The sequence below is a fragment of the Eublepharis macularius genome, chromosome 8, assembly GCF_028583425.1.
Source record: "Eublepharis macularius isolate TG4126 chromosome 8, MPM_Emac_v1.0, whole genome shotgun sequence".
Taxonomy (NCBI): domain Eukaryota; kingdom Metazoa; phylum Chordata; class Lepidosauria; order Squamata; family Eublepharidae; genus Eublepharis; species Eublepharis macularius.
This window is the reverse complement of record NC_072797.1, coordinates 104,231,705-104,245,317: the sequence shown is the minus strand read 5'-3', so window position 1 is coordinate 104,245,317 and position 13,613 is coordinate 104,231,705. Positions and strand designations below refer to the sequence as shown.

The 13,613-nt window shown below is 42.0% G+C and overlaps 1 protein-coding gene across 1 annotated transcript in view; it reads left to right on the top strand.

Moving 5' to 3' along the window:
- GLDC (glycine decarboxylase) overlaps positions 1-13,613 on the top strand; it is a 47,301-nt gene that overhangs the window by 19,185 nt on the left and 14,503 nt on the right. Inside the window, exons 4-16 of the mRNA XM_054986624.1 lie at positions 819-983; positions 1,559-1,636; positions 2,227-2,374; positions 3,190-3,386; positions 4,115-4,211; positions 5,125-5,230; positions 5,627-5,766; positions 7,689-7,769; positions 9,652-9,749; positions 10,326-10,410; positions 10,509-10,550; positions 11,281-11,423; positions 11,779-11,854. Coding sequence (XP_054842599.1) covers positions 819-983; positions 1,559-1,636; positions 2,227-2,374; positions 3,190-3,386; positions 4,115-4,211; positions 5,125-5,230; positions 5,627-5,766; positions 7,689-7,769; positions 9,652-9,749; positions 10,326-10,410; positions 10,509-10,550; positions 11,281-11,423; positions 11,779-11,854 — 1,456 coding nt within the window. The remainder of the gene's footprint in view (positions 1-818; positions 984-1,558; positions 1,637-2,226; positions 2,375-3,189; positions 3,387-4,114; positions 4,212-5,124; positions 5,231-5,626; positions 5,767-7,688; positions 7,770-9,651; positions 9,750-10,325; positions 10,411-10,508; positions 10,551-11,280; positions 11,424-11,778; positions 11,855-13,613) is intronic.

The following is a 13,613-nucleotide window of genomic DNA, read 5'->3' as shown; positions in this document are numbered from 1 at the left end:
TCCCACGTTTTCCTTAGGAGGCAGGCTGGGGAGGTTTGCCATCAGCCAACAGGAGGATCGCCCAGTGCCTGGATCCATGCCCTACGCTGTGCCAAGGCTTCTATAGTTGTTGTAGTCATGTTTTTACTCCAGCAATGCTTCTGTGTGGTCTTTGTTTCCCTTTGCCTTCCATCTCCTCCCTCTTGCATCTAGGAACACAGTCTATAGTTTGTACACTTTAGCTTTATAAAACTATGAGAGCAAAAACTATACATTGGTGGTTCTTTCTAAAAACCTGTTCTGGTCCAGCCTTTAATATGACAACAGGATTATCTAGAATCTACGCTCTAAGACAATAGCTGCCTCGCTTCAGGCTCAGTGATTGCTTCTTTCAAGTCATATGTTTGCTTAGCAGGTGATTAATTTTTTCCCCAAATGTCTGTTTTATACTGAAGTTGTAATTGCATATAGCAAGATCAATAATGATCTCAAAAGGATAAGCTTGTGTATGTGTGTCTAAAAAATTAAAAAATTAAATATTTTATCAGAAAGTAATATATTTTGAGAGTATATTTCAGTTAGCTTTTATTATTAATTTGGAGATATTTCCTGGGCCTGAACAAATAGCGACATTGTAGAGAGAAGTTTTATTTTCTTCCATGCAACACCATTCTAAAATTACCTGTCCAATTCAGATGATAATACAAATGATCATTGATTTGCCTACAATATACTTTCATAATCTCCCATAGATGTGCAACAGTGACCTTTTTGTTAAGCAAGCATGCTTTTTCCGTTGCTTGATCAGCTTGATTTCTGAAACCTGATCATTTTAATAGGGTCACCCAGTATACACCTTACCAACCAGAAGTATCCCAAGGCAGACTGGAGAGTTTGCTGAATTATCAGACCATGGTTTGTGACATCACAGGAATGGATGTGTCCAATGCATCTTTATTGGACGAGGGAACTGCTGCAGCAGAAGCTATGCAGTTGTGTCACAGGTATGAAATTCAAATGTGCACCTGAGTTGAATAAATCGTAATGAAATGTTTTGCTTTGCAGTTTCCACAGGTTAAGTACTTAGGTTGTGGGCTTGAGTTGTGCTTGGACTTGTACCACAATTACTAGGAAGTGATGTTATCACATTGCAGATGATGTCACAGTGGTGACCGGGTAAGTCCCCCGTTTCTTGCCCCTGTCAGCCAGCTGAGCAGCTGCGCGTAATGCAGTATGGGGCTAGGGATCCCCTGCCCCTGGTAGGGGTGGGGCTTGCAACCCTAACTTGTACATGATGTATTCCTGTCAACCTGCCCAGAAATGGAAATTTGGACGATAGATGTTGAAGCGAGTCAGAACAGAGTGACTGATGTTTCTTGCTTGCATACTCTATGGACACTGTGGGAAATATTATGCCTTTTACACCCACAACTTTTTTTCTAAGAGAAGCCTAGTTTAATAATCTTGAAGATAGTATATTAGGACATGCTACAGTTTTAAATTGAAGTAGACATTTGTATTCTTTCCTATGAAGCATATTTGAAATACTTATATAAAGTGTATTTTTTTCCTCCTGCAGGCACAATAAAAGAAGGAAGTTTTATGTTGACATCCGATGTCATCCTCAGACGATAGCTGTGGTGCAAACTAGAGCAAAGTAATGTTTACTTCAGATTCTTTCAAAAAGCAACCTAGACGTTGTTGGGAGGAATAACTAAAAATGCTAATTAATTCTAGCCATTTAATTATCAGTGGTGTCCCAAGACCATTGAGTGATCAAACCTCCCTTGAGGGAGCAGATCGTTGAATAAGGAACCCAGAGACCCCAGAACTTCACTAATTAAAGAAAAATGTATTTAAAATCAACAGGGTGATGTTACATTTTAAGCATTCTCCTACTAAGTTCTCAATAAGCAATCATTGAAGCTCACTCAGGTGTCCCAGTCTGACTGGGAGCCAGCTGTCATTATGAGATTGGAGTCCTGATAGATAATCCTCCCATGTGATGTTGCCCTTTTGGCCTCCGCGGTGGGGACTCTGCACAATTACCTTGTTCACTTCCAGACCGTTACACCCTCCTTGAGGACCACCTTTTTGCAAGCAGTCCGAGCCCCCTTTTTTGTAAGGAGGCTTAGTCTTTTTAAAATTTTGATACATAGGGTTTCTATCTTTGTACTTTCATTTTTGACAATAGTTAATGTTTAGGAAATAGTTTCCTGTATCCCTGGATGTCATTTTGCTTTCCAGTTACACTGGCATTCTTGTGGAGTTGAAGCTGCCTCATGAGATGGACTTCAGTGGGAAAGATGTCAGCGGAGTGCTGTTTCAGTATCCAGATACTGAGGGGAAAATAGAAGATTTCAGTGCACTTGTTGACCGAGCTCATCAGAATGGGGTAAGAACAATTGTAATGTGTATCTGCAGTGACTGTGTTTCTGGTCAATTAGCTGCTGCACTGCAGAGGTTGAAGACCATTTCCCCAATATGGCTTGTTTGTAGGGCCAGGGATGCTTCCATACCCACAGAGCTCTTGTGCTTTCACAGACTATCCTGCAGTGATTTCAGTTGAGGCAACAAAACAGTTCTGCGTGTATGTTGGCATAAGTGAATCTGCGGTCAGTTCAGATAGGTGTTGGAGCTCTTGCAGTCACAAGAATACCATATATGCTTTAATGTTATGTCTGCTGTATTTTTTATAATCAGGGCTTTTTTTCAGCGAGAACGCGGTGGAACGGAGTTCCAGCACCTCTTAAAAATGGTCACATGGCTGGTGGCCCCGCCCCCTGATCGCTGTCTGGAGATCAGGGGGCGGGGCCACCAGCCATGTGACCATTTTCTCTGAGGGCAACCCACTGAGTTCCACCACCTCTTTTCCCAGAAAAAAAGCCCTGTTTATAATATATGAATAATTAATAAATAATTTATTTGACCCTAATGTGTTGCATTTAATAGACAATTTGTAGATTATTAATGTTTATTTTTATTGGGTGGGATACTATGGTACTGCTACGATCTGAGGAGTCTTACTTCAGAGGAGAAGACTTGTCAGCAGAAGGGAGTTGTATGATAATGATTTGGTTATCGTTGTCCGTTGCTTCTTTGAGAAAAACTTGTGCACATTTCATCGCATCTTCCTATTTTAGAAAATTTCTGTGTAGCTTTTCCTCTGTAAAAGATGCCAACAACAAGGTTGCCTTCTTTTTGTTTCAGACTCTTGTCTGCTGTGCAACTGACTTGTTAGCTCTGTGCATCTTGAGACCTCCTGGAGAATTTGGTGTTGATGTTGCTCTCGGTAGCTCCCAGAGATTTGGGGTGCCTCTTTGTTATGGTGGACCGCATGCGGCCTTCTTTGCTGTCAAGGAGAACTTGGTGCGAATGATGCCTGGAAGGATGGTGGGAGTTACAAGGTAAACTGTGTTTTAGCTTAAAATCTGAACCCCGGACTCTCATGGGAGTTTGGTGAATGAGGCTGAATTTGTGCAAAATCCCAGTCTTCTTAGGTATCAGGATGATTACACAACCCTTCCATGCTGCATCTGTTAATTCTCCCCTGCAAATCCTTTGCCCCTGGATTATTTTTGTTCTTCGGGCAGGATTCTCCTAGTCTTGGAGCCCTATTGCAAGGTGGGGGAAATACAATTGGGTGGGGGATACCGGCAGGGTAGAATTGACAAGCTCTTGAAAGCTTGTGTGTCCTTCCCCCCCCTCAAAGCATGTGTGCTCTCCCCCCACACATTTTCCTTCCAAGGGAAACATGAATCTGGGAATCTGATGTTTCTTTACTGTTTAGTGACCTCTCTAGAGAAAACATAGACAAGTTTTATGTCGCCTTTCCTGCTGTAGCCATTTCCCCCATGTTTTCTGTTTCACAGGACTGCAGTTTGTATGACTGGCTATTACAGTGAGCTAATATCTCTACCTATGCCAATTGACTTCAGTTGACACTGGAGAGAGGAGGCCTTGAGGGAAAAAATTGTTCTGGAATAATTGTATAGTTTTTGCAACAGCTTTTCTATGATTCAAGCTGATTAGGTTTCCCTTGACCACAAATGAGTTGACCAGTTGTCCTTATGTTAACAAAAGCAGAGACCTTAAAGCAATGGAAATAATCTTCTTTCCCCTCATGTGGCTCCAGGGATGCAAATGGGAAAGAAGTCTATCGCCTTGCACTGCAAACCAGAGAGCAGCATATCAGGAGGGATAAGGCTACAAGCAACATCTGCACGGCACAGGTGTGTTTTTCTCTGGGCTTCAGTTGGCAAGGGCCATTTGGATGGAGCAGTAACTTCAGTCAAGTTTGCAAGCTGCCAAATCTCACTACTTTGGACAGTTTGAATCCAGGATATGTTTTTGCCATACGTACCCATAAGGAGGCAAAGCATAAATGCAGACCTGTGCTTGGCTAAAGTTTACACTGGTGTGAGAGGCACACATCTTGAGAGCAGGGAGCCTGTCCTGAGAAGATGGGGAGCCCTTGCCTGGAATGTATGCTTTGTCAAGCTGCACTCTGACAGCTAAAAAGATGGGAGAGGTACCTGTGCGGTGACAAGGCTCCAACCTCTCTAGAGCCCTGCTTTCTGGAACCCAAAGATTACATCTGTGGCCAGCCAGATACTGGGACCTCTGGTGTGGGCTTCTGCCATAGGCTGACTGCTGGCTGTGGAGACCGTACATGCAAAGGTGGAGGGGAAAATGGGCCACTGGATACCTGGCTATGGCATGTTGGTGCTGCCATAACATAGCCTACTGTTCAAGAGTTTGCCTTGCACAGTCATGGTGCTGCAAAGGAGAGATCTTTACAGTTGGATGCAAGCCTTGGTTGGCTGTGCCTTTGTGCCCCAAGGGCCTCCATGCCCACCATTGGCAATGACAGTATTGTACCCTAGAATGTAACTATTTGACAGTAGGTATAAATAATAAAATATTTAGAAATTACTTTTTTGCCTATCTTATACTCAAAAGCTTGGGAATAGTGGTTGTATTGTTAAAAACATCAGGCATAACTGTAACTTCCTTTGCCTTTTTGCGCATGAAGAGTGCCTATAATGATCGAAGTGTATGAAGTGATGTGTTTCTTAATGCACTGCAGGATTATACTAATACGTTAGCAAGCTGACTTATTTGCGAATTTGGTGCAATTTTTAGGCCCTTCTGGCTAACATGGCTGCCATGTTTGGAGTCTATCACGGTGCTAACGGATTAAAGCACATTGCCAGGAGAGTGCATAATGCCGCCCTGATCTTAGCTGAAGGTGAGCAAATATTTAATGGCTGTGTGGTGGTGAGTTCTTAAAGACTGGCCTCCTCTGGGCAAAAGAAGAATCCTGTATTCTGGCTAAGATATGTGGGGGAACTGCTGATCAGAACAGCTGCTGTCTCTGTTAGAGACCAAGAAAATTGGCAGCGAAGCCATTTAAACGCCTGAGGCAGGCTGGCCAGCAGGTTTCCTCCAGTCTGATTACCTTGACGGAGTCTGTACAAGTTTAAACAGGTCCATTACAGTAACACCCAAGTTATTCCAGTGCTGGTCCCCAGTACATTTGCTGATAAAGTTAGTAATAACAACTCAAAGATAAGTAAAAACGTATGGAACCTTAAGGAAACGTGAACAGCTGGTGGAGCAGAGAGCTTTCATGTGTTATTTCTAGGTCTGAAGAGAGCAGGTCACAAACTGCAACATGACCTATTTTTTGATACCTTGAAAATCCAGTGTGGCTGTGATGTTCAAGAGGTTTTGTGCAGGGCAGCCCAGAGACAAATAAACCTGCGGATTTACAGTGATGGCACAGTAAGTGACAGTTAAATTATCAGCAGAAGTCTTCCAATGGTTTTGTTAGTTCTACATTGTCTGTAAGAAACATTACATTATTTTAGTAATTTTATGAGCGTAAGGAATCCATAATAGAAAAATGACATCTTGTAATAATATAATAATAATATTTGATTTATATACTGCCCTTCAGGACAACTTAACACCCACTCAGAGCAGTTTACAAAGTATGTTATTATTATCCCCACAACAATCTCCCTGTGAGGTGGGTGGGGTTGAGAGACCTCCTAGAAGCTGGGACTGACCCAAGGTCACCCAGCTGGCTTCAAGTGGAAGAGTGGAGAATCAAACAAAGTTCTTCAGATTAGAGTCCCATCACTCTAAACCACTACACCAAACTGGCTCTCTAAACAGATGTTACCACATAATGCCAGCTTTTTAAAAATATGGCCGCCCATGTAGTGGGGCAAGATCAAATCAGAGAACCTGAAAAAAATTGAAAATAAAGTAGTATTGATCTTTGACAACTCTATGTATTCCTCAGCCTGAGTGAGGCCAGTTGCTGTGTGGTGTGTCCTCCTCACTCCAGTAATTTTTCTATAGATTGCACTGTGAATACTCTGCCGGTGTTGGGGTTGTGTTCACCCCAATTACAATTAGCAGGAAACAGCATTGAGAGTGAAACTGACAAAATGCTTATTTTCTTAAAGTAGCGTGTTCCAGTACTTTTTAAAGGGTAGAGGTTTCTTTCTTTGTAGCTGGTGCAAAGAATGAAATGTCCAAAGATTTGATTTTTTTAAAAGTCTTTCAGGCAGTGTACTTAACCTATACACTAGTTTAGTTAAAAAAAATAAAATAAATCAGTTGTTTTAAAAAACACCAAGATTATTGTTCAGTTTCCAGATATATAAAGAGACTGCTTCTTTTGATGCTGCTTTGAGAATTCATTCTCAAATATATCTGTAGATATGATTTTATTATAGTTGAACATTGCTGTTTTTCCATGGGTTCACCGTATTAGGTTCCCAGGGGATCTCCCATCCAGGCTGTTTACCAGCCCAGATCAGCTTGTTTCAAATGTAGAAATCCATCCGGTACCTTCAGACTGCTTGCTTGTGCTCCTTGTGACAAGCTAGTGAAGGTAGCCAGTCTGGAAAAGGTGACACTGGTATGCAAATGTAATCTCTGCAGCCTGTTTCTTACATTATCCTGTGCTGGATTTCTAAGAACTTGACGGGGAGAAAAGATGCAAAGTAGTTTTAGCTTCTCTGACTGTAGTCAGACATCTCAAACAAACCAGTGTTTATTTGTGATGAAGAAAAGCCTGGTTTATCCTTTGAATTCACAGAAACCAGGTTGAAGACTTCTTTGTCTGAACAAAACTGCAGCTACTTGTGATGTCCAAACTGGAGTGTTGTTTATTTCTTGCCTGCAAACCAGGATTCTGAACCAGGAGGGGATACACAAAGCTCAAGGATAAACTAGATTCATTCTCAGCATGAGCAAGCCAAAGTTTGTTCTGAACAGAGCTTGTATCTTTCATGCTTTTGATTCTCTGTTTTACAAGATTAAAAAGTTTCAAACTTTACTTAAAATTAATGGAAAATATCTAGTAATTTAGTACTAAATATATTTAGTAGGAACTTGCTAAGATCCTTTATCCTATAAACAGCAATCCTCTAAGTTTAAATGGGCTACAAGATCTGAACCTACAGAATCTGTGAAGATATTACCCTGAGTTTTAAATTTGGAAGTTCTGCTTGCTTTGACCATGGTAGAACAAGTTGTGGATAAAGTATTAATGATGTATTGGCATAAACAGAATCCAGATTTTTATATGGGTTTTGTTTTGTTTTGAGCCCATTGCTAGTACCCTGAAATTTCTCCCTCACTGAGCTTTGGTTAACTGTGGTCCTTTTCTCTCCTTCAACTGTCCACAGCTTGGCCTGTCTCTTGACGAAACTGTAACTGAAAAAGATCTGGATGACTTATTATGGATCTTTGGTTGTGAATCTTCAGCTGTAAGTAGAGCTCCATTTTTAGTACTTTGTCTGCAATCAGTGAATAGTGTCCATCACAGACATAGTGTTGTAGATTCCTATACACTCAGTGACACAAAAGACTTCTAGTTTCACCTGCCAAAACCTACACATGGGTTGTGTGCTTGTGTGCAAGCAGCAATGGGACTATTTGGGTGAGAGAGAGGTTTTTTGGCACCTGGGGTATTCCCATCCTGCTTGTCCTCAGTACAAATTATTTGTACTCCAGAGCAGAAATAACTAGCACTGAGAGGACGAGGAAGGAGAGTGGGCAAGGATCTGTGAGAAGCCAGCAAAACTCCCATTCACCTGGACGGTCTTATCCTATTGCTGCTTGCAGGCAGGGGAAGAACAAAGAGGAAGAACAGGGCGCTGCTGAAGTAATGGGGATCTTATCTGTGTGGCTTTACAGAGCTGGGGAATGGAATTGTGCCCATCATTTTTACTTGAGAATATTTTTTGTTGCTTCCTGGGAGACTAAAATTAAGGTTCTCTGTGGGGCTTCCCTTTCCTGTGTGTTTGCGTGTGCGCACGCTGTTTTCTTGGGGCAGAAGAGAAGCCTCTTCACAATTCATTAATGGAACCCTATTTATGAGCAAAGCAAAGAAGGCAGGAAACAAGGCTAGGGAGCTCCCTCCCTCTGAAGTTCAGGAGGGAACTATATGGCCCAAGAACAGAAGGATCCGGCTGCAAGTAAGCACCTTTTGTTGCCTTAGGTAAAAGGGCTCATTGCTTGCTCTGTGCCCATTTGACAAAGAAGATTTCACTAGTTACTGGGACTCAGCCCCCCTCCGTTAAAATTAATGGGAGGGGCTGTTAAACGCTGTGCATCCAAGATACTGGGACTCTAACAGTGCAATCCTAGGCAGAGTTACTCCAGTCCAAGCCCATTGAATTCAGTGGGTTTATACTGGAGTAACTCTGCTTAGGATTGCACTGTAAGTGATTCCCTCATAACAAAAACGCACAGTAACTTTTTCAGGTTGGTTCTTCAGTTAAGATAAAGGAGAGTTATCTGCTTGGATAATTTTTTTTATTTTCACTCTTAGCTCTTAGCTTATTGAATGGAGTAAAATATCAGGGGTCAGTGAGACCACCCCCCCATAGGAATTAATGTTGAAAGTCCTTATAGATCCTAAATACCATTCCTGCATAGTTGTATCCCTTTATGTTAAACAGTAGTCCTTAATGCAATGTGCTACTTTTAAAATTAAACATTTGCAAATACATTCACTATGTTAAAACTCTGGCTTAATAGTGGTCTGTTTGCTGTAACAGTGAACAATACTTGTTTCTGGATTTGCTTTGTGAAAGAAGTGCCGTGAGGTTGTAATCTGTTCCCTAAAATCCCATGATTCAAAACTCTTAAGGGGGCAGCTGCCTTAACTATTAATACTCTAGTTTTCCATCTCTCTAAAGAGAAATACATTGGTTCAAGATCCTTCACTGATCCCAGAGTAAGATCTGGGAAGGAACCTTAGTTTATTCAGTCAGATTTAACTTTGCTGAAAGCTCTTGACCTCTTGAGGTTTTTAAAAATAGTTCATATTGACTTTTGCACTTTGAATTTTGTATGGCTAAATGTATCTTGAAAGATAAGTGCCCTTTCAGATATTTCTAATTCTTGAGTTGCACTTACGCTTCCGACCAAGAAAGATGACTCTTCTGAGTGTATCTTTGCAGATAAAAGTGTCTCATAGCAGTCATCTCTTACAAGTAACTTGGGAGTTTTGCACACTAGTGTTACACAGTGGTTAACTGACAGGTAAAACACCTGAGACAGTTTCAGTTTCTAGACAGGATACGTTCTTGCAGTAAAGAAATCGTACTCATAATGAGCTCATAATGCCTTTGTTTTTGAAAGGAACTGGTTGCTGAGAGCATGGGTGACGAAACAAGGGGCATTTGGGGCACTGCATTTAAGAGGACTTCAAAATTCCTAACACATCAAGTATTCAACAGGTTTGTGATGTTTATTGAACTGCCTCTCCACCTTTGGCTCTGCTTTCTTTTTATGTTTGAGAAAGTTGTATTAAGCATTATAAAAGGGGTTTTGATTTTACTACTTCAAAGTATTATTGCGATGCAAGCTACAGAGCAAGTTAAAGATTGGACTTCCTAGCACATTTCCCCCTCACATTTACATTTAGAAAGCTGTCTAAAGAGTTATCGTGCAGACTGCCTAAACTAGACCGTGTAATAGTTGTCCCTTGGTGGTAGGAATGTAGAATGTATTATTATAAATAATGCACGTGTGTGTTTAAATATAGAGGCCACATCCTCTTATAGGATTGACAAGTTAGTGCACCTATTGTATATTCATACTGATTAGATACTACTCTCAATTTGTGGGCAAATATTTTTAAGTACAAAAAAAGTGAGAAGTTGGGAAAGGAAAGGTACAGTGGTTTGCAATAGTTACTGATCTGTCTTTTAAAAGGGTAACTCTTATAACATGGTACTTTGGGGGATGCTAACTGTGTATTATCATGCTTGTGTAGTTAACTGGTTTTTTAATGTAATGTTTTGTATCTTTAGCTATCATTCTGAAACAAATATTGTCCGGTATATGAAAAGATTAGAAAACAAAGATATTTCCCTTGTTCACAGCATGATTCCTTTGGTAGGTATTAATTTGAAAAATAACATTGGAATTTGCTAGTATCCTTGAATGAAGTCCACTGATTACATTTGTGTTTGTTTGTTTGTTCCCCCCCCCAGGGATCCTGTACAATGAAGCTGAATAGTTCATCAGAACTTACGGTAAGCTTTTCTAGCAGTTTTTTTGCCTTTTACATTCCCATAATAACAGGTGGCTCACTGCCTGCCTCCCAGTGGAAGTAGCCATTGAATAATCCCTGGCTCAGAGTTCTGTGTATATATTAAGAAGAACCTAACACTAAGGTTTTTCTTACACGGTCTCATTCTCCTCCCTGTGAAGGTGTGCTTTGAATCACCTATTAGGTGAGATCCAGGTGGAGGTGGTCTTGGGAGGGGGCTTGCTCACTTTGGGCATGTGGTACTGTTTGTTCCTAAGAAAACTTCAGTTCAGAATCCTGTACATATTCACAGGGAGGGTAGTACATTTGGGAATGGAGTCAAAAACCTTATCTTCATTAACATGGTGCTTACATTTTCCTACAATTCTGTAGTTGTAAGGGGATTATTTCTAATGAATGGCTAGCACTGAGCATATTACAAAAGTGTTCTGACAGATGTCTACAAGTGAAGCTTTCTGTAGTTATTTTTCTTTTCTGAACTGTTCAGAAAACAGAATATGGTTAGAATATAACAGCAATATATAAAGGACTTTTAGTAGCACTCTGTTGGGGTTAAATAAATCATATTTCTAGTTGATTTCCAAATTCAATATAGTTAATAAAAAGAACGTATTCACCCTGTCCAATGGCTGAACCTTTATGGAGGCTGGTGGACCACATTTTATAAGCAGAAAAATGTCTTCATTTTCTTCTTCCCCACCTTTCTTCTGTAGCCTATCACATGGAAGGAATTTGCCAGCATCCACCCCTTTGTATCTCTCGATCAAGCTCAAGGGTACCAGCAGCTCTTCCGGGAGCTTGAAAAGGATCTGTGTGAGATCACAGGCTATGACAAAATTTCATTTCAACCAAACAGGTAGGAGCAATCATTCTTCCATCACAGATCCCGAGGCAGGCTTTAAAACACACATTTGGGGATCTTTTTAAGGGCTGCAAAAAATTTTCCCACCCAGATTTCCCTTCGGTGAAAGAAGAACCTTGCAAGCACATTGCACGTACACCATCAAATAGGACAAATGCACACATGCCTGGTTGGCCATGAGTGGCGTAATGAAGAATGATGGGGATTTGTCACAAATAGCAGCATAAACAGTGTGCCTTTTGAGTGGGGACTTTGACCTTTTATGGACTGTACTTAAAAATGCATTGACGTTTTAAAAATTGGTTAGAGAACTGCATACTTTGACAGCATACTTTTTGTGGTTTCGCAGTGGAGCCCAAGGTGAATATGCTGGATTGGCTGCAATCAAGGCTTATTTAAATGCCAAAGGAGAATGTCATCGAAGCGTAAGTGGAAAAGGGATGGGCTTTACATAACACTGATGTTGACGGCCCTGCAGGCTATCCATAGAAATGGGCTTTGTTTTTCAATCCAGTTGATCTGACTGCATTATTTTAATATATATACTGGTCACAGGGCTTGTGACTATTTGCCATGAGCAGAAAGTACAACTACTTTAAGGAGCTGTGTGAGAAAATCTGTCCCCTGTCATTTCTCTTTCATGTAGAGTATAAGTACATGGAAGATAAATGACAGGGGACAGATTTTCTCTGTTTTCTCTCGGTTTTCGAGAGAGATGAGCAGGTGCATTCTAAATGCTTATCCTTTCTATGCATCCTGCATCCCTGTGTGAGATTCCATGGGGATATGTGAGGCCCAGCCCAATACCGTCCATCCATACTCACCTGGGCCCACAGAGGGCCAAAGACACCGTCCTGTGGAAGCCAGAATTGTGCTGCAGCATTGTGGCCTCCTGCTGGTCTGACAAACAGCTGACAAGAGCAGGCGGTACACACAGCAGCTATATCAGGGAGAGAACTGCAGCCGACACCCAACTCGCCAGCAGGAGTGAGACTCCTGGGGCCTGATAAGCCCGCAGAGCGGCAGGTCTTCAAGCAGCCCTGGGGAAAAGAGGAGGGGAGCCACCCTCTGGGGGTCTTGGAGTTAACCGACTCAAGGTGACAGTCTCTGTTCCCTGAGAAGTTGGTAGAAGAAGAGTGGGAGAGAGAAGTGACACAGGCTCTGCTATCAAGGAGGCCTCCCTCCATCTCCCTGGAGACGGAGAGAGTTGGGTCTTGGCAAGGAGAAGGGGAAGTGACAAACCCCTGCAGCCAGCAGATTGATACACCCAAGAAGCAGTGGGGCCTTTGCCAATCCATGCAGCCTTTTTTAGTCTTTAATGTACTTCTGGAGAACAAGGATGCGTGAAGGAGCCAGTCTCAGATGTGATAATCTTGAGGCCTGCCCAGCTGTAACTGAGCCATACTAAACAGAAGATTGGTATCTGGTGACCTTCCTGAACAGCATGAATGGGCATTATGATGTGCCTCTGCCCCTGGAGGCCCATACAGGATGCCACGCATCTGCATGGAAGCAAATTAATTTTCTGCGACTGATGCAAATTACATGAAATGTCAAAACTTTACTTGTCATTTCTGCTGTGCAGAGGAATGGATGGGGGAAAGAACTGAATGGGGCTGGGGTTAATTATCCAGAAGGATCAGAGGGACACAGAAGAAGAGCACAGGGTTCGTCATGCTTACTCCTTGGCTTAGGCTGAAAGAAGGGTGAGAAATCGCTTTGCTCCTTCATCAGACACCCGTTTCAAGCTATTCACTACAACTGCAAAGGATGGGAGGGCTTTCAAAGGGCATATTCTGTACTTCCACTGATGTACTTCCAACACAGCCTTACTCATAGAGTAAAAGCATCCCTTGCCAGGGATTTCTTTCTGTCTGACAGGCGCATTTATGAGCTCCAGTTCCATCCCGAAGTGAGAGCTGAGTTGAGAGGCCTCATCTCTGATCTGTGCAGAGTCTGAGAGGCTCTCAGAAGCAGCTAGCAGCGGTGGTGCTTTCAAGGGCCTGCAAAGCCCAGCATGATCGAACGCTCCCCTTTGTGCATAGGCGCAGGAGCTTATTTCAGAGGCACCCTTCAAGTTGCAAGACGCGGTTGCTCCCAAGTGCCTCTGAAGTTCAGCTCCACATCTGAGCTGGTAATGACTGCAATTTGGGGTCCCATTCAAAGCTAGCCCAAATCTGTGAA